Source organism: Lutra lutra, chromosome 1 (assembly GCF_902655055.1).
Source record: "Lutra lutra chromosome 1, mLutLut1.2, whole genome shotgun sequence".
Lineage (NCBI taxonomy): Eukaryota > Metazoa > Chordata > Mammalia > Carnivora > Mustelidae > Lutra > Lutra lutra.
The window spans coordinates 129,806,116-129,834,028 of NC_062278.1; the positions used below are offsets into that span (position 1 = coordinate 129,806,116).

At 48.1% G+C, this 27,913-nt stretch overlaps 1 protein-coding gene across 1 annotated transcript in view; it reads right to left on the reverse strand.

Annotated features, from left to right (window-relative positions):
* Nucleotides 1-1,287: 1,287 nt before the first annotated feature.
* Nucleotides 1,288-27,913, reverse strand: part of EPHB1 (EPH receptor B1) — a 430,594-nt gene continuing 403,968 nt past the window's right edge. The window contains exons 13-16 of the mRNA XM_047736385.1: nucleotides 14,482-14,631; nucleotides 8,009-8,202; nucleotides 6,002-6,157; nucleotides 1,288-2,729 (exon numbers count right to left, since the gene is read on the reverse strand). Coding sequence (XP_047592341.1) covers nucleotides 2,621-2,729; nucleotides 6,002-6,157; nucleotides 8,009-8,202; nucleotides 14,482-14,631 — 609 coding nt within the window. The 3' untranslated portion in view covers nucleotides 1,288-2,620. The remainder of the gene's footprint in view (nucleotides 2,730-6,001; nucleotides 6,158-8,008; nucleotides 8,203-14,481; nucleotides 14,632-27,913) is intronic.

Consider the following 27,913-nt stretch of genomic DNA (forward strand, 5'->3'; position numbering starts at 1 on the left):
GATGCCGGAAAGTTCTTGTCTCTGTTCCTTCATCTGAAAATTGGGGGTGGTCAATTACCAGCTACCACTTTACAAGATGTTTGTGGGGAAGAGAGTTAGTAGATGTGAAGTACTTTTACCGCACTTGGCAGACAGAACCTGCTTAGGAGTGTTAGGCCCCATCAAAGGCTGATACTACTATCGGATTAGACACAAGAGGCAACAGAGGCTCAGAGAGGTTAAGGACGGACCCCGTGCTATAGGACCCTCTCTCTCTCTCTCACTCTCTGTCTCCTTGGTGGGATTTTACGATGAAACCAAACCCAAGTGTGTGGCACGACCTTCACCTTGACCTTGCTTTGTGGACGGTCAGAAGGCTGGCTGGCATTGGTGGAGGCACAGTGAGAATTTTTGGGTTAAAGATGCTGCCTGAGGAATTGGGTGGTAAGTTAAAATTCATTCCTGTGGAAAATTAGGAGTAGATTAGCCGAACTGCCTAGACTTGTAAGACACTTCATGGATTGAGGTCTTTGGGGTAATTAGCAAATTGTGCATGGAATTGGCAAGCTTTTAAAAAGGGAAGTTTTCTCTTCTACTTGCTACATGGCTGGGTTGAGACCCTTTGCAACCATAAACAAATCCGCTGGGACAGTTCTGTCCATCTCCTCTTGGCCTCCAGGGGATAAGCACAAGGGTGATGTGTTGAGATGGGGCCCCCCCCGCATCAGAGCTGTACTCCTAGGCCAGGAACCTCTCTGAAGGGTCTTCAGAAGGTAAGACCTCCCCCTGTACAATGTTCCCTAGGACTGGGGGAAAAGGCTCATCTCACCTTAAATTTGCATTCAGTAAGCTACATGGGAACTGTGGCTCCTTTTACTGCCTCATGCCCCACCCACCCACCCAACTGCGTATTCACAGACATAGCACAAGCGAGCTGTCTAAAATAGGCTTCAGTGGCTTTTACAGAATTGGCCTGGATATGAACTTCTCAAATGCAGTATGCAAACTGAAATCCGGGCTGATGGTCTATTACTGGTGATTGTTTATATCTATCTGCCAGTGGCTTTGTAAGCTGCATATCTGAGGCTTCAAAACCTCATATTTTATTCAGATCTCCCTTTGGGTTCCATCAGTGAGAGAGAGTCTAATATATTCTGCTTCTTGGGAATCACAAGGTACAGAAGGTATTCCTTCACTCCCCTTTGTGGGGAAGAAGGACACCTGTTAAGGATTCTCCTAGAACTTGGGAATGGACCTACTGGGGTCTGAGAACACACACTCTGACACCATTCTATGTAAACCCAGACATGCTTCTGCTCATTTTAATTAGACAGATAAAATTAGCAAGGAGATTAAGAGAAAAGGAGAAATTAAAAATATTTAAATGTTAGGTGGAATTTACAAAAGTGAATTGAACAATGAGGTACAAGAAGGAATGCAGAGAAACACAGACACATTTGAAACATTCCTCGGATGCCACACGGCTTACGCCAGTCCACAGATCAGGTAAGAAGAATTCTCCCTTGCCATCTCTTGAATTGCAGATTTCAGGGATGTGGAAGAACATTCTCCAGAAACACTTTCCTTCTCCTTCTCTTCAGATGTTACCAAGAACAACTAATCAGTCAGTATCATTCTAGAATGGCCCACACTGCCTCCAATTCAAACCACTCACCTGTTTCTTGTCTGAATTTGCAAGCTCCTGAGAGTTTTTTTTCCCCTTTCATTTTATTTTTCTCCCTGCCCTCTCTCCCCATTGAGCCCATGGGCCAACTGGGCCAGTCAGAACACCAAACCAACAACATGTTCCAGCCCCTTGGGATTTTCCGGGGGGCAAAGACTTCCCGGTTCTTCTTTCTTGTTTGCATCTGTTACGAAGCACAGTCATTTTAGAAGACAGACATACATGTGTGTGCTCCTGCACACAGAAACAGGTTTTTCTTTTTTTTTTTCCCCAATTTGTGGTTTCTTTTTCCTTTTTGCAGAAAATGCAAACAAAAGAGAAACAAGGTTTTCAATTGAAGGTACATCTCTTCTTCAATATGAAGACATTAATTGAATTGGTTGGATCCCCCATGCAGTGGTCAGCAAAGTCCTTTGGCAACTGACAGACGACATCTGGAGACTCAGGAGCTGGGGTTTGCTTGAAGGAACTTCCCTACACGAGTCATGAGCAAAGGGAAATGGATGTGGGAGAAGGGAGAGGGCTCGTGGGGAGGAGTACAAAAGGAGAAAAGAAAAGAATGTCATTGGTGAGGAAGAAAATGGAAAACTGCCTGTTTCTTCCCTCTACCTCCTTCCCTTTCTTCCTGTGGATGGGTGACTCCAGACCCCCGAGGGTGGGAGCGAGTTTACTCTTGGTTCCCCTGATGCATATTGTTTTGTCTTCACTTTCGTTGAACGTCACCTTTTCGTATTTTTATGATCACAGATTTGGTTTCCCACGGCATCTGAAACATGCTCTGTCACTGAGAAATGAAGGTTGCCCATTAAGAACAGGTCCAGTTTCTTCTTCACTGATGTAATGCATTTCTCAGCCAAGAAGCCTATCTTTCCAGAACATTCCACAGTGGTAAACCTCTGGTGTCCTCTTGAGACTGGTCCTTTTCCTTCCTCTCCTCCCCCCAGAAAATGAGAGTTCTCATGCCATTGCCGTTGGTGACTGACTCATCTGGACCCTCATAGAATGAATGCTGTTCAGGATCTTCTTCTGATGACCTGCCAAGGTGACCCCTATTCTCAGGAGGTCTCTGGGAGGGAGAAAGCCACACACAAAAAAGGCACTTTAGTGTTAGGGCAACTTTTCACAGATCAAAGCTAGTCACAGAAGGCAAGTTCTTGATATAGTTGGACAGACAAATAAAAGTGTTTAAAATCCAACACTCAAGTTTACCCAAGTCTTTGGCAAGTGCCTACCTAGATATTTTCTTGTTCAATCTCACTTGCTTTATGCAGTGGCCCTCATCCCCAATGGCTCTCCCACTCGGACAATCCTGGAAGTGTTGTGCCCAGTTCTTCACCTCTGGGTTCTGAAGCAGCCCCTTCCTTGTGTCCCTGACCCTACGTGGACTAGAACTTTCCTCTGTGTTGTTTTTTTTTAATACTCCAAGCATACACTATATGGGGCTTTAGTTATGCTGTGGAGCTTTCTGCCTAAATTAGTGATCACCCACTGAGATCGGAAAGATGTGGGGTTTGCTGGGTTTTCTGATGTTTTTCCCCTGAGTTTCCATTTTCTGCCTCTGTTTGAATTTTAATGTCATGAATTTTTAAGAAGGGTGATCTCAAAATAACTTTCAAATATCTGCCCAAGCAGGAATCCAAGTAATGTGTTTAGGATAGGGGTTTGGATCGGCTTCATCTTTAAGCTGTGAGTCTTATTAGGATCAAGTTCATGGCTTACATTTAATTTTGGGGAGACCCATGCATCTTTCCCTAGTTAGTAATAAAATAATAATAATATAGCATTGTTCGAGCACTTCTCATGTGCTGTATACTATCTCATTTATACCTAATGAAGCATTTAACGAATATTGACAAAGCACTCAAAGTCCATAATAATAGTTTAAGCAGTAATTGTTTCTCATGTGCATCCTGTAGACAGGCAACAGGCCAAATGCTTTGCTTGCACTAGTCCATTAACCTATCACCACAAACCAATGAGATGGGTACTATTACTGTTTGCTCATTTGTGAACAAGGCAAGTAGGGCTCAGAGAAGTTAAGTAACATGCTCAAGATCACACAATAGACAATTGGCGGTGGTGCTGGGTTAGAACTCAGGACTACCTGGTTCTTAGCCACGCTTGTAGAGCTGCTCTTAAAACTCTTCTTAGCTCCTGCCTCTAGGTGCCTATGCTCCCCTCAACCCCTCCTTTCAGCTGGTGGTCAAGCACCTCAGGGAAGCAGCTGGCTCAGCTTGTCGAACTGTCCATGTCTTTTCAGCAAACACTTCTGAGAGGCATGCTTGAATTTGGAATTCACAAATTGTCCTGCAATCTATTTTATTTAGTTGCTCATGTACTTTTTCCATCTTTTATCTCTCAAGAAACCAACTACATTGCTCCAATAGTGTGCTGATATTTTTTACTTTAAACTTAATCCCTTAATTTTTCCTTTTCTGGACTGAAGGAAATTACTACATTTGATTCCTTCAGTCGTGGGGGATTAGGGGGTGATGGCTTCACACTCAGCTGTATCACGGTGGGGAAGCAGGAGCAGCCCCACCAACGTGAGCACCCACTTCTGCCCCTGAATCCAGGCTCTCCAATCCTCTAGGACATCCATGTTAGCTCTGCAAGATGAAGAACCTGGTTTGCCACTGGTAAGTGCTTCTTCTCTTTTTGTCTGTTATTTTTGTTTGTTTGTTTGTTTGTTTTTGGTGGTGCCTGACAATAATTCATGGTGACAGGGAGTGCCTTCTTTAGGCATCAACAGAAAAATGAACCCACATTTAAAAAATGAATTCTGCTGTTTCGTGGATCGTAGGCTAGATGCATGCTCAAGCCATCTTGTTGGAGAAAGTGGAGATTCCATCGTTTCTGGCAAGAATCAACCTCAGAGAGGTAGAGCAGGACTCTGGGAAGACTGACTGCAAAGCTGTTGCCCAGGACAGAAGCTGTTCTTCTGGGGTTCAGCTCCTGGGGCTGGATGGGACCACCCCTCTCCCCTGGGACCCAGCAGCTGGCCCACCACAGGAGGAAATCCCAGCACTTAGTATGGTGCCTGGGACATAACAGGGGACCCGTAAGTGTTTGCCAATTGCCTGGAGGATTGACCGATCCTCTAACCTGGGAAACGTGTGTCACAGGCCACCAAGTCCCATATTGTCCATACACATTGCGGGTCAGGTGGCCTGTGAGGCGCCCGCTAACCAGATGTGTGTATTCAAAATTTAACCCTTGCCGACTTCAGTCCAGTGCTTCCCAGCCTTGGCTGCACATGAGAGTCACGTGGGGAGTTTTAAACATCCCGATGCCCAGGGCTCAGCTCATACCAATTTAAACCAGAAAATCTAGCAGTGGAAGTCAGGCATCCATATTTTTTTTGAAAAGACTCCCAGGTCATTTCAGGGTGCCACAAAGTTTGGGCACGCTGTGCTGCCAGGCCGAACTGGTAGGAGGAGAAGGAAGTGGCTTTCAGGAGAGAAGGCTTTAGCCCCTGCTTTGCCACTCGTGAACACTGAAACTTCGGGTGCTAACTGACCTCCTTTCTGAATCTGCTGAATGCAAGGGAGGAGCTAAGTAATTATTTCCCAAACTACCACGCCACGAAACCCATCCAAAAGATGGTTCCACAGTATTTAATAATTTTAAATGGGTTTCTTTCTTTCAGGATTTCTCATGGCCTTTACAATGCTAATAAGTGTAGCAAATCTCCAAAAGGGTGATAAAGTGTTCAGTATTTCCCAAATTTATTTGACCGGGGGACCTTTTTTCCAAGGAGAACCTATTAACATTTCCCAAAACGGGTGCTGCTCAGAACATTCTTGGGGAAGTGATGGACTAATGGATGTTAAAGACCCTTCCTGGCTCTCATTGTATTTGAATAATTTTAGTTTCCGTATTCCTCCATCCTCCTGTGGGAGCTGCAGACTGGTAAATAATTGGTGGGGGATGGAAACATCTGCTCATTCACGAGTGCTATCTAAGTACGGATCCGAGCTCCCCACACGTCTGGAATTGTTGCTGAGTCAGTGCAGTACCCCTTCCTGCAATGTTGCTGAAGGTGCTGGCTGGCTGTGTTCTCTCCATCTGGATGTTCTTTTTGATGGAGGAGAGACCCTTGATGATGAGACAAATGACCTATGGCTGTGACTTGTGACTTTGGGACCAGGATTGATCTCAGCCTCGCCACCCGAGCCCTCCATCTTTCCAGGGCCCTTCCCTACCAGGCCGGGTTCTATACAGAAGTGGAGCTCTGGGGGTGAGGCCAGAGAGCAGGACTGGTCCCCTGAGCCACAGCATGGAAGGAGACTTGGTCCCCGCCCACAGGTGGCACAGAGGTGAACGCGTGTCACTTACTCTGATGTCATCTGGGTGACCAGCTGGAGGGAGGTGAAGCCAGCGGTGAGGAAGCTGTCCCTATACTGGACCATTTTGATGGCACTGAGCCAGTCATCCACGGTGGTGAAGGCCGTGAAGTCTGGAATGGAGCGGTCTAGCAGGGGCTGGGAAGGCCTGTGACAGAGAGACAGAAAGAGACAGACAGACAAGGTGGAAGTGAGCCCACAACTTCAAAGGTGTGTGGACAGAGCCACACTCTGGGCAGACAGCAGACTTCATGAAGGTTGAGAATTCCTTGCTGACAGGATGCAGATTACTGGGGAGGCCTGCACTGACCCTTCTTCTTTCCTTCAGAATTCAGGAGTCGAGGTGGCCCTTCCCCTGCCTGTGGGCCCTGCTACACATCAGCTGGACCAGACAGGTAGACTGAGGCAGCATGCAGTCCGGAGGGAAGAGAAAGCCTGTACCTCCTTTGCAAACTGGGATTGAGGAGCTTCACCATCCAAGAATATGGTTCTTTTAAAAATATATGAAATATACTATAACCTTCCCAAATCTATAGGTAACATTTTTTTTTTCCTGGTTCTATCCTCAGCTAATTGAAATCAATGGAACAGAGCAGCCCTCCACTGACCCTCTCTGGCACATTCTCAAAGCCACTCAACCCACAACTCAACCCACAAAGCAGGGTTCCCCCTTGACATATCCGTCAACCCCCAACACCCATGCCCAGTCCTTCACCAAGAATTAAAGATGTGACCTCCAAAATCTCTTGAACTCGTCCACCTCTTTCTGCACCATTGCTCCGACTTAGGGCCCTACCTTCTCCATCATTATTGCTGCAATATTCTCCTGCCCATCTTCTTCACGCATGTTCCTTCTTCTCGACATAAGGTCTACACTGTAGCTGGGTGTTCTTTGAAAAATGCAGGTGCATCATGTGCATAACCCTCACCCTGATCCCGAGCCACGTCAAACCCTTCAGTGGGTGCTTGCTGCTCTGAAAATCAAGCCCAGAAGCCTTCGCAGGGCCTACAGACTCTGAGTGTCTGGCCCTTGCCCACCTCACCAGCCTTAGCCCTGACCCAGTCCCCTCATAGACTGGACTCTGAACACATTGATCCTGTCCTTCCCATCCTTGAGGCTCTGTATATGCTGTTCCTTGGCTGAGAACACCTGTCCCTCTCCTCAAATCTTCCTTTCATTTGGTTCATGCATTCCCTCCCTTCATCACTCAACTGGAAGAATGCTCATCAGGGATGTGTCCCTGATACCAGGTAAGGTATGTGTCCATGCTCTCCAACACCATGCACCTCCCTGTCATAGTGGCTATCAAGGTCTCAAGTCTGCATTCCTTTGGGTGATCATCTGGGTTTGGCACTCCTAAATGATTCTAAGCTCCAATAGGGCAGGAATCAGGTCTATCTTGTTCATTCTATACTGCTGGCAATGGGCACGGAGCTTAGCATGTAAGTGCCCAGTAAACTTTGGTTGAAAAGATCAACCAATCAGCCAATAACACTGCAATGTTAGAAAGTAACGTACAGCTGACTGTTGCTGACAGGAGCCCAAAGTCATTCTGTGCATTCTCTCATAACAATCCAATGGCTTTGTCTATGTCCCTCAGCAATCAGAGCTTTAATTTGCCAATAAGTAGGCCAAGGTTCCAAGTCTGCAGCTCTACCTGGTGTGGTTAACAGAAAGGGTGCCTTCTGGAAATAGGATCTCCCAGAAGTGGGGCCTCATTACCACTCCTCAATTATTACAGAGCCAGCAGAAGGTGGAAACCCAGATGGGTATCTTGATCTCTGCCCAGAGCCCATGCTGGGAGTGAGGAATACTTTAGAGAGGTGGAACAAAAAAAAAAAAAGGAAAGATGTCTTGAAGTTTCTTCCATTAGTGGATAAACTTAGGCACCTCACCCTTACTGTTAACGTATCTAAAGGCTAGCAGCCTTGCTATTGGGCCTGCCCCCAGCAGTGCGACCACCCACACCTAGGAACCACGCCATTCTGTGAGACTCACACGGCGGTGATGGTTGCCACAGTCTTGAGACTTGCCGGGTTCCGGATCATCTTGTCCAGGGTGTTGACAATCTCTGCGAAGCGGGGCCGGCTGTTGCGGTCCTTCTGCCAACAGTCCAGCATGAGCTGGTGCAGAGCAGCTGGACAGTCCATGGGTGGAGGCAGCCGGTAGTCCTGCTCAATGGCATTGATGACCTGCAGTGACGCACATGGGGACAGGTAAGATGGGGTGAAGAGACACCAGCAGTCATAAATTCATATTAGCCCCTAAGGATGGAGCTTCCCTGAATCAGGGGCTCTCCTTCCATGCTCATGTACCTCTCACCATAATGGACTGTATATGTACTTGGCCTTTTGCCCTAGACTGTGGGCTCCTGGAAAGTAGGGATCATGTCTCACTGTTCCTTCGTGTCCCCAGCACATGCAGCAAGGCCTGACACACCGAATATCTGTCAATGCTTACTGAAGGATGAGCTGGTGAATGGCTTGAACTGTACCGGGACATCAGGCACCATTCTGCCTTGTTGGCAGCTGGTGGCACGGGGCAGTGATGAAGCAATGGCACTCGGGAAACCTAGTGAGTCTGTTAGTTCTAAAGGATACCCTGCGAAGCCTGCGGTGGCCTGGTCCTTAAACTGCTAAGGGAGGGAAGGAATCAGCATTTGATAGAGAGCCTACTCTGTGTCAGGGCCCTTCTTGAAGCTTCCGGTGCTCTGTTTGCCTTCTTCTCCACGATGCAGCACCATGCACTGGGTTGAAGATAATTTGGCTCCGTAAACTGGTTAAGTACAATGACAGCGGTCAAAATAACCTGGCAAGTGAGCTAAAATGAACCTTCCTGATCAGGTTTTGGTAATTTGCGCAGTCTCCGGAGGACAATTTTGTTCAGATTTCCAGATCTTTAAGTACTTCTGCCTACTTTTCATATGTTGTAAGAGTTGTTTTTTTTTTTAAACACCTTACTTCTTAATTTCCAATTCATTTAAATCAATTATGCCTCCTCTGTTTTTTTCCGTCATCGTGAAGATAATTGTAAACAACCCAGTGCTAAACATGTGAATTTATTATGGTTCCCTCCTACCACAATGGAATGCCTGGAATACAATGAGCGCCTTGGAGTGATGTTGCAAAAATGTACCTATTGAAATGGAAATGTACTCACATTGTAATATTAGGTAAAAGAGCAGGCAGCATAACTGCAGGTTTAGTATAATCTTGCTTTTGAAAAAAAAAAACAAAAATCAAAACAAAACAAGAAACAGTAATTACACCCATGCATACAAAAGACCTTGGAAAGATACATACCATGGTGTTAATGACGGTTGCCTCTGGGCAGGTAGACCCAGGAGTGCTCTTTATGTTTCTCTTTTTGCCTGTTTGTGTTTTTATTTTCTATAATAATTATACATTGATTTTATATTAAAATAAACAGCTCAAGCACCTTAAACAACAAAGGAAATAATTTGGAGTTCAGGGATTTTCAGGTGTTTTTGCCTCTACTTTAAAAAAATGTCACATTCATTTCAACTGATTCTTCTTCTTCTTCTTCTTTTTTACCTTGTAGATCCGTCAGAAATTAAGCATTTTCAATCAGTTTATATTTTTACAAATTCTATGCCCAGTATATAGGACATGAAGTGGGGCATGAAATAATACGACCTGAAGTCATTAGAGATAATCAAGGTGTATTATTCCTTCCCTTCTAGGTGGTGGGAAAACCAACAAGCATACAAACCATACCAATATTAGCACTATCCACAAACTGGGGACTGGGAACATTCACTTTTGCATAATATGTTGTGCCCCTGACAGATTTTTACCTCTGCCAAACTCCTGCCAATCAAATCACCTTCTCTCCTCTTAGGAGGGCATTACAGCCCCACTTCCCCAGGACGAAACAGAGAGAGGCACACAGCGCAAATAACCTGCCTGGGGAACAACAGTTAGGAAACGGTAGGACTGAGAAGATATTGCAGGAGGGTCTGATTTTAAATTTGGAGTATCCTGAAGCCCACGTTCCCTAGGCCTCTGTGGGGCTGCCACTGTAATCAGCCTGGAGAACAGTCCAGGAGTTGATGTCTTCATGACAGCAAGCAGGGGTATGGAGCTCAATCAAGTCATCCATGAGGAAGGGTGGCCGGGCAGCCTTCCCATAAGCCTGGCTCATAAATTGGCACCTTTTTCCAGTTCCTTCTAGGCAGCCAGACTGAGGGGCCCTGTCACAGAGTCCCTAGTCACTGTGGAGACAAGTGGGATTATCCACTGAATGGCTCTTCTTGGGTTCCTTAAGGACGAGCTATGTAGGGCCAGTGGGAGGGTCTAGTGTCTATTCTCAAATCCTCATCGGGCTAGGGGCCCCCAAAGTCTTCCAGTGTAGGGCAGCTCACGTTCCTCTAAACTGCTGGCATCTCTGCTCAAATTATTCTATGGAAGAGCCCCAAATAGTATGTATTCCCACTGGCAAGTTTCTCTCCCATCTGCCTGTTACCGGAAGGAGCACCAGAGTCAGGGCCCTTCAGCAGGAGGCCCAGCTCTATGGCGTGACCCGCTGACCCATGCACTCCTGGACAGAGCGCCATGAACGAGCCTCGGGGACCCGTGCACACAGTGGATCATCTGTCTGTAATCTCTGGATCAAATGCAACTGAGTTACGTTTCCCATGTCTCCTCTGCACGCCCCCTCATTGGACATGTTGAAGACCGTCCCGCCATTTGCTTTTGTGTTTCCTTTGTTTGCTTGGTAGACCTTCTTTCTTTTCAAGAGGACATCAGAACCACTGAGCCCTCCTCCCCACAGGTCAGCCAGGAGGCAGACCCACACACAGTGCTGGGGACGGTACAGCATCATAGCTAAGGACAAAGACATTGGTGGCCTGGGTTTGAATCCAAGTTTCACTTCTTATTTGCTTGAGAACCTTGGGAGAGTCACTTGACTTCTGGAAATTTCACAGATGAGGTTAGTAAAAAGATTAGATGACACGACGAGGCGATGTCCAGCACCATACACGTGAACAGCAGAAGGCATCATATCATCAGATGGGGGCTGTCATTCCTACCATGTGTAACACAGTAGCTGTCTTGGCAAAGGGGGTTACTGTTGCACTTCTGGTCACTTGAAGGCCTAGAAGGTAGTGTTTGAGAAGCACCAAGCACATGGTGGGGGAGCTAATTAATACCAGATCCTTATTTCTCACCTTCCAGGATAGAGGATAGTCACACTTGTGTTTACAAAATGGAACTTCATGCCATTTGCTATTTCTATTAGAAAATTTTGTTGTTACTACTTGAATTGATATTCTGGAAGCATGGCTGCCTTTTGTACATTGAAAAAAAAAAAAAGCCTTTACCCTTCACCCCAAAGAAAAAATTATTTTGGTCATTAATTGATTTATCTGCTGCTTAAGTCTTTCATTGAAATGCTGTCACTTTGGAGAATTTGACTCTTTTTAAGGATCTGGGTATTTTCCAAATTTTCTGAGTATATAACTTACAATCAAATTAAAACATCAACATTTCAAAAAAAGAACTGTGGTCCTCTAGTGGGGTTTGGGGACCATTCTTGGTCACGCCTGCCTTGCTAACAGGTGTGGAAAACAGGGAGGAGACAGGGAGAAGCCCCTTCCATCTGGCCAGCCAAGGGCTGTAAACACCAGCTACCATGTTTGAATTGTGTGAAAAGATACAGGCCAAGCTTGGGGGCATAGAGTGGTCCTCTGAGCAGACTTGGAATTCATCGGAGTGAGTCCTGGGTCCCTTTCCTTGGTCTGTAGCAGGATGGGATAAATGGCTGTTGAAAACACTGGAGATTAGAACGAGATCAGATAGCATCTCCAGAGAGAAGGGAGAGCGAGGGTGTGGGAGTAAGAGAACCACATGAGGTAACTGTCACTCGGGCAGAATAGGTGGCTGGCTCCCTTGGAATGTTCTGCAGCAACCTTTGGGCCTGAACACCAGCACAAGCCAGCACCCTGGGCCCTAGGAGGCTGGGGCAGGGAGGGGGGAGGGGCTGCCTTTGTTCCCCTGGACCCGGAGAAGGCAGGGGCTGGGAGGGGACAGGGGCTGTTGGTGTGACCCCACTGCCTCAGAGAAAATGACTGGAGCTTCTTGGGAGAGGAGCGGGGCCCCTCCCCGGGTCCTCCCATCCTCTGTGGGCTACCAGTGGCGCCCAGACAGGTCTTTCTCATTAGCGAGTCCAGCGGCACCTGCTCCACCTTCCACAGGGGAGACCGAAGTGGAGAAGCTCAGTGTCGTGGAGGAACCAGGGCAGAGGGGGTTAAGTTGAGCTCTGATGTTTCAGTAAAACCGCAGCTCCTCTCCACAGACACTGCCACTCTCATTATCTCTGTCAATCAGATCCAAGCAGCAGAACTTCCAAGTTCTCTCTCTGGCTGACAAACTCTCTGTACATGTTCAAAGACCTTCCTGGGCTCCGGAAGCCCAATTACCAGCACTCCGACTTGCCTCTGCAATTCCCTTTCTTAAAGCCTTTCAATTGTCATCTGTAGAATCCTCTACTGCCACCACCTCCGTGGTTTCTGACGAGTGGGGCTGCAGCCCGGGGCAGCCGTGGCCCCTCCTGGCTGTCTCTCAGGCCAGGCCTTTTGCCAGGGGGCGAAAGGCAGCCCCACCTTCCATCCAGAGCAGAACTGCCCTCGGGGCCATGTTGAGGGGCCTTGTGTGGGAGAAATACCACAAAATTGGAATAAACTGCTACTTTGCACATGTTCCTCTTCCCTTTGAGATGCAGCTCAAGAGTCAAATATACGGAAAGCCCTCCTTACCTCCTCCTTCTAAGTGTTCCCACTGCTCCGTGTACGCGCCGCCGGACCGTGGACACCCAGGGACAGAAACGGCAAGCACCATGCCCAGCAGTGATGAGTGTTTGCTGAATGAATGATTTGGGAATTCTGGAAGTCTGCTATTGGAAATTCCATTTGTTTTCAGCCTAGGTGAATTCATCTGCTGAGAAGATCTTGAATGTCAAATCTCGCCTGGCAGAAGGTTTCAGAATCCATTCTTTGCGTGCTGAATTGTTCTTAATGGGATTAAAGTCTCAGGGAAGGGCTCCCATGTTTCTGGATCCCATTTATTACTCTGACGGTCTGGATGGGACTGGGGGGGCCACTGATTTCATGAATGCAGCCTCAGCATCAATTCTGACACTTTCTGCTTTGACATGTTCCGGGGGCGGAGGTGAGGCATGGATAATCAGAGATGAGAGGGAACCCACATGCCTCACAAGGCCCTGGGACCTAGTTAACCGTGCAGCCCTTTTACCGGCCCCGGGCTGACGCCGTAGCACCCCTGGAGGCTGGGAGGAGCCCAGCCCGTACCCACACTCCCCCTGGGAAAGCTTTCCCGAGCCCCTACACAGCCACCTCTCCTGATCTCAGCACCTACTGTGGCTCTAAACCTCGGGCGGGACAGAGGGCTTGCCAAGGCCAGGTTTCTCAAGTCAGCCATACCTCAGAGCCACCCAAGCAGGGAGGTGTGGATGGTGAGCTGGTTGCCCAGTGGAGCAGACGTGCGCTGGGGATGGCCCTGCCCCTCCAGCCGCTAGGTTGGGAAATGCAATAACTGCCCCCAAGGGGATGGGCGGAGTAAGCGGAATGGAGCAATGCAGGTTTAGCAATCTGCTCTGCTCCAGAAGAAGGGCAGGTATTGAAAATACAGAAGTGGAATGGTCTGGAGGAACAGCCCAGGACCAAAGGCGGTGTGGAAATCCAGATATGACTTTCAACTGGGGCCTTAGCAAAGCAAATCATCCTCAGAAGTCTTCCTCACCTTGCAGTGGTTATGAAGCAAAGGGTCCCATCTGGAACACCTCTGCTTAAAGCATTCCAGATGACTCTTCCCCTTCCTTGCCCACCTCTGTCCTTGGAGGGCAACCTGGAGGGGTGCTGATCACCTCTGCTCAGACACCTCTGCTCCTGTGGGCCATCTGAATGTGACCAGCTTTGGGAAGCCCCATCAGCTCCTCCTTCACTGAGAGGTGACAGAGCCCCCCCCACCCCGCAAAGAGTAGATTTTCAGGAAAGAAGCGTCCTTTAGGATTCCTGTCTTTAAAGCAGAGTGTGAACGACTGAGAAACTGCAACCGGCTCAAGGCATCACATCTGTTAGAGCAGACAGCTCCGCTCGCCCTCTGTCACCCACGGCAGGCCGGATCTCCTTCTTCATTTGGGCCTGCCCTAGATCATGGTCCACAGTCATTCAGAACCAGCCCCTGGGGCTTCTGGGTTGGCCCAGGCACCTTTACGGGTGCCTGTGGGGCTATTGGCATTACACATCTCCATGCCGGACTCTTGGATTAGCCCAAACACTGGTGTCAAGGGGTTCCTTGTACCCCTGCCCAGACATCTCAGGTTCAGATTGTAAGGCCCTGAGCTGACACCAGATAGGAGGGCTGGCATGCCACTGCTTATGAGAACCCTTGGCTGGGGATTTGTGGCAATCGGTTACCGTCGATACTCACATCTTGGTTGGACATATCCCAGTAGGGTCTCTCTCCAAATGACATGACTTCCCACATGACAATGCCATAGCTCCAGACATCGCTGGCAGACGTGAACTTGCGGTAGGCGATGGCCTCTGGAGCTGTCCATCTCACGGGGATCTTCCCTCCCTGGAAGACAGAGAAGTTGGTCAGCCCAACTGTCAGGTTTCTAGTTGAAGGCAGGAGAAAATGAACTCGGCCTGTATGTCCTTTCCATTCCCCTCGGGCCTCCTACACCTCATGAATTATGGTAGCCAGAAGAGCCCGCCCTGTATGGCCAGCTTCCATTCTGCACCCACGTACAGGGGTTGGGTGGTGGTGGGGGATTTGTGTGGCCCGTGCTAGTCTCACACCGTATCTAGGCACGCCACTTGTGAGGTGGTTGCTGTACTGAGGTTTTGTTGGTCCCCAATTCCCTGCATGCTGATCCTAATGTTGAGTCAGGGGGAAGCAAAACAAACACAAAAAGGAAGAACGTGACAGGCAGTCCTTCCTGGGGGCCTTCTACTACAAGGTCACACCCTGCTGCCCCCTACCCCATTTTCTTCGTGTTCCACCTGCCGGGGTTGCGGGGCGGGGGGGGGGGTGTTCCTCACCCTGCAGCTTGAGGACAGCCCTGGGCTGCACTGGGTTGAGCAGCCCAGTGCCCAGGTCTCTGTAGGCGCTGGCCACCTTCCCTGCCTTTCGGTGGAGGTTGATATTTGGAGGCTGGAGATAGACTTTTCACTCCTATGTCTGCTTCTCCTTCTTGCCCTCCGAACCCACACTGGATGTTTCCAGCTTGGCTCTCTGCTTGGCCCTTAGCTTGTCTGCCAGACCTTGGCCTGTTTTGAGTACCTAAAGGATGGTTATCCATCCATTTTCTCCGTCAACGTTAGGCAGTGAGCCCTACTACGTGCCAGGTCCTTTTTGAGGAGCTGGTGTTCCAGACATGAGCCAGGCATGGTCCCTGCCCTCAGGCTGCACAGGGAGTGGGGAAGGAAGACAAGAAAACAGACACAGAAAATGTGTCGTTCGCAAGACAGAAAGTGAGGAGGGTGAGGCCGAGGCGGAGACAGGGTGTCTGAGGACTAGAGTAGACTCTCTAACGTAATAGTGGGTGGCGAAGGTGGCCACGCAGCCAGAGGACCAGTGTCCTGAGGGTTTAAGAGCACCTGGAGCCTTTGCATGGGTCTGGAAACCAGTACAGCCCCACTCAACCTATGTGACCTTGGGCAAGTTACCTAACCTCTCTGTGCAACTCCTTTTCATCAGCAAAATGGGGGGAACAGTCTCACCTATGTCATCTGATTGTTGGGGGGATTATGTGAGTTCCTATCCACACAGTGCTTGGGACAGGGCCTGGCATGCCGTATGCATGAGAACTGTTACTCCACTCTACCCTCAGTCCCAGGGGACAAGCAGCAGAAGTTCACCAGGCAAAGACGGGGGAGGAGGGAAGCCTAGGCAGGGAGGAGCTTGCACAGGTGCCGAGATGAGAGCGGGGATGATAACCAGCTGCAAAGGGGAGCTGGGCATGGCTGGAGCTCAGCCGCCCCCAGGGGGAGAGAGGGGCAGGGGCAGAGAGCAGGGGATGCCCTTGGCTCCTTGGGGTGAAGTGGGGGCACTCACCAGAACTGCCCTCCGCAGCTCATCCCTCTCTAGAACAAATACGATCCTCATTCTCATGTCTTCTTGCCAAGGGGCAGGCTTTCCCTCCCCAGCCTTTCCCTCTGCCTGGGCTCTGCCTGCACAATACATAGACTCCCTCCCTCCCCTCCGCAGCGGACTCAAGCCTCCACCCGAAAGAGGCTATATTTATACTGACCGCTCCGGATCTGTTCCAGTCACCAAAGATGCATGTCGGACTTTGGCAAAAATACCCTTAAAATGTGTAAGTGGTTAATCTGAGTGCGAGTGACAGAAAAAGGAGCAAGCAGCAAAGTGTATTTATATCTGGTTTCCTGACGGGGTCTGGGAGGAATAGGGATCCCCTACCCGGCCAGGACCTCCCCAGGTACACATCCAGCTTCCTGCAAAGGAGCCAGCCCTGATTTCCCCTGAGGATGACAGCAGGCCTTTGCAGTGGGAGATAGCCTCTGCTCAAGTGCCAGCATGACAAATGCCTGGAGGGCAGGCCTGGGCCTCTGCTGCACCCAGCTGCTTTGTTCTCGCTGTCCCCAGAATAGCAGTGGGTTCACCAGCTTTATCTACCAGGCGCCCATGGCTGGGAAGAGAGGGATGAAAATTCAGCCAGTGAACCAGGAGTCATAGAATGCCTGGAGGCCAGGGTCTGCCATTGGAGTGGACTCCGCACCCAGAGAAGGCTTGGGCCCAGGGGAGGGGTTTCTGCTCTCTCAGAATACCTGGGTCAAGTGAGGCAGGAGAGAACAGGAGTTTAATTAATGTGACTGTGTGTGAGAGAGAGAGAGAGAGAGGGAGGGAGGGAATGTGACTGTGTGTGTGTATGTGTGCGCGTGAGAGAGAAAGAGAGAGAACGGGGCTCTGTGACTGAGTACTTACTTATCAGTATGTGTGAGAACAGAGTGGGAGACGGAGAGAAAGCTTGGCTGTGTAGGTCTGTGGGTAAGAGAGTTCGGGCTTATCTTCTGTGTGTATGTGTGTGTCAGAGAGGGGGAGGGGGTGTGAAGTGGCTCTTCTGAATTTCAAAGAGGTGGTTTGGGAGTCTGAAGGTGTCCTCTCTGCCAAGTCTGGAGCGGACCCCAGGGGCTGCTGGTGACAGCTGTTGAGTTGCTCCCTCTTGCATGTAAAGTGGTGGAGCTGGGCCTGCTGGGCCTGCTGGCAAAGCGCCTCAGCCCTCCCGCCACCTTGCGCTGCCGGGCCTCACTGAACACTGAGTTTGGCCTGTCACGGCCACCGCCCCCCACCAATCCCAGTAGGGAGCAGAGCCTTCCAGAAGAGCTGCCCTGGACAGACAGGTGACAGCTTGTCATACCAGCTCTTTCACTTAGCCAAGAGAGCAGGCCGATGCTGACCTCCAAGGCAAACAAGAGGAAGGGAAAGTGGGCGGGCGGCGGGGTGCAGCTCAGGGATGGCTGCTTTCCTTCCTGGGAATTTTAAACTTCTCTCAGCCTTTCAAACATCACGTCATCTGTGTTGCCTTCTGATGCTCAGGGGTAATTATGGTGAGGATTATTTAACTTGTCTTTGGTTATGTGAAAGGAAAACTATTAATTTAGGTGTAGTGACCAGCCCCACGGAGGGAGACTGGAAGAAAATTTAATGGAATGGTGTTACAGCAGGCAGGGGTCTGCTAGAGAGGACAGTCCTCCTGCTGGAAGAGAAGTCTGGGCTGGAAGGCCCAGGGCCAAGGTACTCATATGATTGCAAAGTGCTCTAGGAGTCACTGGCTCTCACCAAAGCAGGCATGAGGAAGGAGCACAGAGAACGAGTGATTTGGGAAGGAGCAGGAGGGAAGAATTCTCAGGGGTTGAGGATCAGATGAGGCTCATTGGGAAGGAAACTGTGTCCACATGGGCAAAGAAAGGGTGACACTGGTCTTCAAGGGCGTGCTGTCCCCAGCACAGGGTTTCTTTCTCCAAGACACCAGATGACTGCTATTGCCAGGGACGTGAAGACAGTCTGCATTCTGCAGGGACCCAGTTTCCCCAGAGCTGCCAAGGGGCCACTGCTGGGATGTGGGGGAGGAAGAAGAGAACAGGAGGGAGGAGCATCTCATCACCGTCAAGGCCCTAATCTCCCCAACAGGACTTCAGACCCTGACCTTCCACATGAAGCTTTACACTGAGTGGTTGTGCTGCTGAGAAATTCTTCAAAAGTTTGAAATCCACTGCTTTAGAATAATCATGCTTTCATCCTGGTATAAGGCAAACTCTAAAGTGTGTGTGCGTGTATGTGTAATTTGATGAACTAAGAGAAGATATTCAGCAGGGGATTAATTCAGCAGTGGGTATCACGCAGCTAACTCACACCTGCGTGGGACCACCAGGTCGAAGGTCTCCGCATAGAAGTCCATCAGTCCCTCAGCCGCAGCCAGCCTTGCAAAAGCATTGAGGCGGGACCCATGCTGCCCAGCACCCTGGCAGAGAGGAGGCAGTCCGTGGTGAGACTCAGCTCCATCTCAGTGATCAGTGGATAGCCCCAGTGTCCCCCAGTCAGCTCACTCTCTTGTCACAGTGAGATTAAACATAACAGCTCATAGCTTTGGTTCTAAAACTCAGTCAATTGTGGAGCTTTGGAGGCCAAAGTCTGAGCATAACACCCATTCCCCTTGCTGACGACTTATCCCAATGATGCCCATAAAAGTAACACTTGCGTGGGTGAGAGGCTTTGCTACAGTGCTTTTCTCTGCCATCTTGTGTGAGATGAAGTCTCAGTGGGCATATAGCAGGAATCCAGACACTCATGAATACTGAGTGTGGTGATAAAAGACTTGTCCGTCAAATACTGGGGCCATGCTGCATGAGGAATCCCCTGGAAGTCTGGAAGCGATAGGTTTATGACCAAGAGCATCATGTAATATCTCTGAATTCTACAATAAACAACTCTCCAAAAGGTTTACAGCATATAAAACATATTGGGATTGTTGGGAAGATCCAGCATGATATATGTGTGAACCACTCAATGTATTATTGTTACCATTAAACAAGATTTATTGGGTTGTGTTTGTTGGATTGCATCCCACTCAGCCCCCCTTCCCCAAAGGAATATGTTCAAGTTCTAACCTCCTGTACCAGTGAATGTGACCTTATTTGGAAACTGGGTATTTCAAAATGTAACCAAGTAAAATGAGATCATACTGGATAGAGAGGTGGACCCAGCAGCCAAGGACTGGTATCCGAAGAGGGTCCTGTGAATACACAGAGACGGATAGGAGGGAAGGCAGAGATTGGAGTGATGTACCTGTGAGCCAAGGAAGGCCGAGGATTGACAGCAACAGCCAGAAACTAAGAGAAGGGCATGGGACAAATTGTTCTCTAGAGCCTTGGGAGGGAACGCTATCCAGCTAGCACCTTGGTTTTAGACTTCTAGCTTCCAGAACAGCAAGAGAAAAAATTGCTGTGGTTGAAAGCGCTCAGTTTGTGCTACTTTGTAAGAGCAGTCACAGGAAACTAACACAATTGAGTATATAAATGTTTCTCAGGCCCTAGCTTAGAAGCACTGCGGCTCAATTCCCAGGTAGCTCTGCCACCTCCCGCGGCCCTTAGGGGGCAGTGGGATTTGGGAGTGAGAGGCACTTCTACCATTTAGACTGAAAGCCAGCAGAGAAGCCCCGGGGTCCTCAGTGACATTGCCTCCGTGTTGGTGATCTGACCCAGCCTGGTGTACACGTTCCCTTTGATCAGCCACGTGAGCATTGCGTGGTGAGGACATCAAGAGGCAGCTCCATGGCACTTACCCCGCTGTGGTAATGAGGACAAGGGTCAGAAGGCAGCCTTGACCATGACTTTCCTCCTACTCACTGGGGGGCATGGCACACCGGTGGGAGAGTCCACCCGCACTTTACCAGAGAGTCCGCTCCAGGCCTAGGGAGCCACACCTGAGTTGTAGAGCTAGAGTTCAAGGCAGCATCGATACCCTTATTCTTGGCAGACCCAGAGAACCCAGACTGGTGGTTCTCCAACTTGGCTGCCCATTGGAATCACCCTGGAGAAGGTTGGTTTTTTCGCTTTTTTTGTTTTTTGTATTTCCTTTCTTTCTTTTTTTTTAAATGCCAGTGGGTATTCTAATTTATTTAGGATCTCTGGTTGTGGTGAAGCCTAAGCACTGGTAGGTTTTAACATTTTAACATGCTTCAAGTGGTTCTAATGTGCAGTCATTAGTCACAGCCACTGGCCTGGAACAGTGGTTCTTAAATCTGAGTGTACATAAGAATCTGGAAGTCTTGTTAAAACACACATCACAGAACTCTAATCCAGACTTTCGAATTTACCAGTTCTGGGGCGGGGGGTGGGGGGGGAAGTGGGGTTGAGAATTTACATTTCTAACAAATTCCCAGTGTGGTTCCCACAATTTGAGAACCACTGGCATAGACCAGCCCAGCATAAATCAGGGATTGAGTGAGGTTTCTTGATTATGGACTCTGGGCATTGTTAGTGCCTCGGTTGAGAAGGATTCTGAGACTTCATCTGAACTCAGCAAGGAAGAGGGCCATGACTAATGAGCGATGTCTGCCACGGGAGAGGGAATGAATGGCTCTATATATGGCGAGTGTTTGGCAACACTGCACTAAGCCTTGAAAGATCTCAAAATGATGGGGGAGAAAAAGTCAGCAAGCTGGTTTCACCAAAGTTTCCATGAAGTATAGTTGTGACCGAAGGGAAATGCAGGGCTTATTGAAGTGAAGTTTCCGTTGCACAGAAAATGTCCTTCCGGAGTGGCCTTTGGACACTCACTGTGCAGCAGTGACCATCCTGACCTGTGCAGCTGGCCAGCCTGGGTAAGACATCTACCATGAACTGTCAAACAGTCCAGACACTGATGGCCCTGTCCTCAGGTGCATCCATGGGTCACACCTTCCTCTGGTTCCCTAGTCACTGGCCACTGCCCGGGACCAAGGGGTCTAACCATTAAATTAAGAAGGTATATTAGAATGAACGTCTCTATTTAACAGCTCTCTGAAAGTACACTGACCCGTTTCCCCCAACCTAATCAGCAAAGTGATTTTTCCAGATAAGACCGGTATCAGCCAGGAAGGAAAAGCAGGTTCTGCCTAAAAGGTTATCTTTCTTGAGTGTTACCAGCTTCTAACAGCCAGTGGAAATGGCTTCTGGCTGCAGAATTGCAATTGAGTCTATATAATAAAGAGGCTGTTCCTGGTTCCCCAGGAAGCCAGGAATTTGCATGAAAACAGTCTCTCCATCTTCTGAGAGAGTTCATCTGGCCCTGCTGCTTATTTCTTTCCAGAAGCCACAATCTTGATGGTGACACTGTAATTTATTACCATGCTAAGGATTATGATGCAACATACAGAGAATTAGAACTTGAGGTGGGAAACAGGCTGCAGGAACAGGTGAGCTTTTGGAGAGGATGGTCTTATTTGTCATGCAAATGACACAAATAACAGAGAAAAGGGCTGGGAGAAAAGACAACCCAAAAAGACACACTGCGTTGGCTGCAGACAAAATTGTTTCTAAATAGAATGTTTTTCAAAGCTTTTCTTGAAGCGTTAGTTGCTCCTCCAAAATGAATGACACAATGTATTTTGTACTAGTAATAAAATATGTGATTTGAATAACTACAAATGGAGAGATTTACAGTCGGTGGGGTCCTTGCTACCTGTCCCCTGAGCTTTGTGAGTGCCGAAACCCTTCTGTGAGCTGCTGCAAAAGGTAATTGCAGCCCAAACATCATTTTCCAGCAGCTAGAGAAAGGCCTATTTGGACATAAATTAACTAAAAATATGCGGATGATAGTGTGTGTTTCATGTGTGAAGAACAGAAAGGCCACTCGGTGACGTTTCCCAGCTGGAAAAAAAAAATTCTCTTCAACCAACCAGACGCTGTCTCTCTGTACTATAGCAGCCGGGCAAACAGCTGTCTTTTACTATTCGCCCTCAAAATAGCCCCCGATGGCTGAGATGTGGGTAGACATTCTTCTTCTTATTATTTTTGTCTTATAGCACTTCTTGAGTTTATAATTAAAAAAAAAAAGTGTGGAGAGCCCCAGATAAATAATTCACGGGCTGTCTTCATTCACTTGACCATGGGTACCCTCTCTGGTCCAAGCCAGGGAACAATATCACTTCTGCCCTGAAGAGGGCACTCTTCAGAGAATCTGGAAGTGGTCATCGGCTCTGCGATGGCGCCTGACTGGGTCTCTCCTGGTGCAATCCCAGAAACCTGGGCCTTGCTCTCAATGCTCCTGAAAAGCCAGCCTCTCAAGTGAGTGGTTGGATTAAGTGACCCAGAGGGCTGTGGATTCTCTGCGCTTGGCCTTCCCAGAGGGTGGGCTGATGGTAACTAGGGAGGGAGCCAGTGCTCAGCAAGAAGGAATCTGCCATGCCACTGAGAGGAAAACAGCCCAGCTCCCAAGGTGGGGTGGGGACAGCAGGCCTCTGGGACCTTTGGCTGACAAGGTTGTTGGGGAGGATCAGAGAACAGGAGAGGGGCAGGGTTGAGGAGGGGGCTAGGCAGCCACATCTCTCTACCTTCCCTTTCCTGCGCCATGTCCAGTACATACCCACGGCTTCTCTGAAAAATGCAAGATCTGTGCTTTTTCTTGGAGCCCCACTCCCAACCCCACTGCTTCACTGCTGCTTACTCCCAGCCCCAAGACAACCCTAACAAGTTACAGTTCTCTCCTTTTCTAGGCACTGATGACCCCTGGGCTTTCCCACTTGTCCCCACGTCTCTGTGGCTCCTGTCTTTGTCAATTACCTGTGAGGGCCGTCCCACCTTCGCCCCTGTGTCTCCCCCATGAGCTCAGGCATCACACTCTTCTTGCATTGCACTCCTGCTCTGTGCACGAGGGCACTCAGGCTTCCTGGACTGGGCCTGCCCCTCCCATGACAATGTGGCCTCTGCTGGCACAGCTCAGAGACCTCTGTCCAGCCATGTGGGAAGCCTGTGAGGTTTATTCCATCATCCTCACTGAGTTGACTATCACCCTTTAATTTTTTCCTCCTCTTCACCTGATGTAAGCATCTGACAGATTATCCATGGCAACCGTTTTAATAGATATGCTGGGTATGTTCCTTATTCACAGTGTAATTTTTGGTGCCTGACCAATGTCCACTAGCTACACTTCTAGTCTCTCTTCCTGTCCCCACTCTCCAACAGCTATTTGAAAATAATCAGTCACATTAAATAGCTTATGCTCTTCTGGCCTTCTGAACCACACTCCCTTCTTGGCATGGCTTCGCTCACAAACAATCCCAGCAGTTATAACCAAGTCACTTAACCACTCTGTCTTACTGTCTCCACCTGCCAATAGGGATAATAATGCTTAATTATCTCAGAGGGGCGTATGAGGAGCTGCTAGCTGATGCTGGCAGAGTGTGAGGTGTGCGGCAAGGCTGCTCTGCCTGCCTCCAGCCGTGAGTCCTGTTCTCTGGGCCACATGTCCTCCTCTGGTGGGCACAAGGGGTGGCAGGGAGGGCAGAGCCAGCCCCAAAGACCCTTCAGGGAGACCCGCTCCTTTCCGTGTACCTTGCACATTGCTCATGTGAGTCAGTTTTCTGAAGTTCATTATGCAAGCACTGGGAGCTGGCGAGGAGAGAAGGGCAGCCTGCATCCTTGCCTGATCAAGGATGGGGAGGGCACTTGAACCTGGGTCCTCCCATTCCAAATCCTGCACTGCCTTCTCCTCAGAGCGGTAATGGTATAAATGGGGGAATGTGTCCCCTATGTGGAGGGCAGGTGACGTCTTTTCTCTGACAAATGGGGGGGAAAAGGATTGGCTTCTGTTTAACTTTCACAGAACATGGAGCCCTGGACTCTCAGCGAGGGGTCCCATCCCACCTGTGCTGTTCCCACCCAGACTGCCCGAGACCAGGTAAGCTTTGGGACACAAAAGGCCACGTGAGTGCACCGCACTTTCAGTATTTGGGAAACATTTGCTGAGAGACAAGAATATTAAAGTGTATCTTCAACTGAAATGGAAAAAAAAAAAACATCCAATTGCTTTCTTTTTAAAATAAAGCATTCACAAGAGGGGAAGTGTACAGGTCAGGAATAAGAAGACTGGTGGGGCTCAGTGTGAGCGACGGAACAGGGACATGGGTGAACTCTCACCAGCTGTGGCGGGAGTTAAATTGGCAAAATATTTTGGGAAATAAACTATTTTCTACCCAAATTTAAAATCTGCAATTCTTAACATCACCACGAGGGGCAGATGAACAATAAGGACACACCACCAGTTAAGTAATACAGGATGCATAACCTAGGTCTAATCAGACAAACGTAGAATAAGAGAGGTTTTATTTTATGTTTTTAAAGATGGTATTATTTAAAAATGTCAATATCATAAAAAACAAAGGAAGGCTGTGACCCCAGGTTAAAAAACTCTAAATGAACATGACACAAAATACAATATCTGATCTGAGACTAGAAGCTGTAGTGGGAGGAAAAGGTGCTACAAAGGACATTTTGGGGTCAGTTAACAAAATTAGAATACAGACAGTAAAGTATTCTTTACTGTAAAATAAATACTTTGATCCACATCAAATGACTGAAGTTGATAGGTGTACTGTAGTTATATAAGAGGATGTCCCTATTCTCAGGAAATGCAGAAGTTGCACTCAAGTATACGGAGATACAGAACCACGAGGTAGCCAGCATTTCTTCCAAGAATTTAGAAAAAAAAAAAAAAGCCAACTTATATTTTTTGGGAGGGAGTGGGGAAGCAGACATATGATAAAGAAATGGAGGTGAAGTGTTAATAATAGTGTTAATAATAGGTAAAGAATCTGGAAAAAAGGGTATGAGTGTATCAGTCTTATTCTTGGCATTTTTATTTAAGCTTGAAAGTGTTTAAAATATGTAAAATGTGCAAATTCTTCAGCCCAGGGATTTCTGTTCTTGGAATTTATTGTACAGACATATCCATATGGGTGTGCAGAGACATCCATGTAAGAACATTCACTGAAACTCTGTTTGAAATGATACAACATCAGAAGCTACCAGGATGGCCATCCAGAGACAGCTAGTTAGTTTCCAAGGTTCCTTCATACAGAGGATGCCCGAGACACTGACAAGGACAGCAGAGAAAGTCTCCAAAGGCATGAACTAAGGTACTAAGAGAGGAAAAGGTCACATTCATGACATGTTCTTAAGTAACACAGCAAGTTGATAAAGAGGTGGTTTATATAAGATGAGACCATTTTGAGGACCCTCGAGAGATATACATACCCACACCAAACTATTGCTGACAGTGACTTCCAGGAATTGAGAAGAGAAAGTCTGTTTCCCTTTGTGCTTTAAACATACTTTGATTTTTTAATGTTTTTAAGCATAGCTTTTATACATAAAACCATAACATTAAAAAAAAATAAGGCATTCTTGGGCGCCTGGGTGGCTCAGTGGGTTAAGCCGCTGCCTTCGGCTCAGGTCATGATCTCAGGGTCCTGGGATCGAGTCCCGCATCGGGCTCTCTGCTCAGCAGGGAGTCTGTTTCCCTCTCTCTCTCTCTCTCTGCCTGCCTCTCTGTCTACTTGTGATCTCTCTGTGTCAAATAAATAAATAAAATCTTTAAAAAAAAATAAGGCATTCTAGAAACTTCTCTCTTCAGATGGGCTGACCTTCCAAGTTGGACTATAAGCTCCTTTTTCTCTGGCTACTCTGAGATCAGTCCTCCTCCAGGTGTGGGTGGAAGGAGTGGGGTTATGAGAGCCAAAATTCTGATGAGGGGGCTGGTGATAATGGCCACCAAGAGCCAGAGAGAAAGGCTCAAGTCCAGGGTTGGAGGAGCAGAGACCAAGAGGTCTCTTCCCACTATGAAGAGCTCAGCAGCCTGGACAGCCATATTGCTCCCTGGGTACACCATTTTCTTACTTGGTATCTCAGATTACCAGAAACATACTGTCACTCATTAATCAATTTCTTAATTCAGTTCACAAACAGTAACTGAGCAGTACATGCAAGCCTGGGGATACTGTGATAAAAGAGGAAGGCAGGCCAGTAGAGGGGAGAGAATAATGCAGAGCTGGCTAGAACATGAAGAGTGTGGCAGAGGCTTAGGAGGGTAACTGAGCAGTTGTGGGTGGGGTGGGTACTGACATGCAGCCAGGTACAGGTTGGGAGAATAGCGTTGAGAGCACAGCAGAGGCTGGACCTTGGGCCTGAGTGTGCATGGTTGCTCTCAATCTCTCTCACCCTTTGGCCTCAGATGCATCTGTCATGTGTAGGTCTGCTCGACAGAACCTTTGGTTAGGGTGCACTGGGGTCTCCAGCTTGATTTAGACTTTGGCCAATGTTGCCAGGATCTCATGTGTCCTTTCACTGGTGACTGATCTATTTTTGATATGCTTTAGGATTTACACTACATTTCCCCATTCCTTAGAAAACCAACAACAATGGAGTTGTTTCTACATTCCCAGACCTAATTTCCCCAATCTGGTGGGTCTAGACCCCTGGTCTTCACCTCCCTGCCCATGAACAAATTTACCATATGGTTGTCCTAAAGCCAGCTGGGTTCTTCACAGTGGTAAGAGAGACCCCTCACTTGAGCCTTTCCTGTGGCTGTTGGTGGCTGTCACCACCAGCTCCATTCACTGGACTTGGGGCCTTCATAATCTTGCCTCAGACTTGAAGCTCTGTCTAGGACTGCGGGGTCTCAGTTCCAGAATTTTCTGTAATTATGAGAGTCATGGCAGCACCTCCTGCTCAAGTCCAAAACACCCCATTTTTAGAGGGTTAAGATTCCATTTTATCTGGAGGCTGGTAAACTGTGAACCACCACCACCCAAAAAAACCCCAGTTACTATTTCCACTAGATTCATGGTCTCCCAAGGCCTCGAACCCATACTCACCATTTTGTGGGAGCCCAAAAGGTTCAGGAGATAATCCTCAACCACAAGTCAGGAGAAATCCTGGAAAGTATCCAAAATCTATGGCCTGTGCATGTGATTAAGAAAAGCCTTCTCATTTGGTCTTGTTGGAGAACCTCCTAGAGGTTCTACATCCTATAGGAATATTTCAATATTTCCCAAGTCCTTTAAGACTTTCACATTTTGGGGGGCCCTCCAGGGCTGTGTTTTCCTCCCTGTGGCAAAGGATGGGTGGGTTTAGGACAGGTGAAGGACAGGACATTCCAAGTCTGGAGCAGAGCAGGCATGAAGGCGGAGAAGTAGGAATTAATGAGGCAGCATAACTGTGGGCAGAGAAGAGCTTGTCTGTTTCCCCCTTCTTCTGCCCCTCCAACCCTGCAAGTAAATCAGACTGTTTACATCAAAGGTGTGGGCAGAGCGGATAGCAATGTAATAAGACCAGGTCTGCAAAGCAACAGTCTAAAACAAGAATTGGGAACAGATGAGAATCTTAATGTTTTTAGCCAAAGGTTATTCCAAAACTTTCCCAGGCAAAAATCAAAGAGAATGTGATCTTCAGAATGTTATTGGGCTGACTTTCCAAGTAGAATGAAGGAACATTGAATCAGATTATAGAACTACCATCCAAAATATCAGTGACAAGTGTGACATGGCAGCTAGTGTTGGAAAATACTCATTCTGCAGCCATAATAATAAAGATTAGTTCAGATCAGAATCATCAATGGATGCTAAAGGTGAGGGGGGGGTGGAATTTCCATGAAGAGCAGGATGTTTGCACAGCCTGTCTTCCCATGGATTGCTTATCAGTTACCAGAGGAAAACAATGTAATGTATACTGGGTGCAAATATATAGTGGAGAAGTTCGACAAAACTTTGACCAGGTGATCAAAATTCATGCCACCAATGAAGGGCACATGGATCACACATGTCTTGAGATATGATAACCTAGGAAGTACACAATAT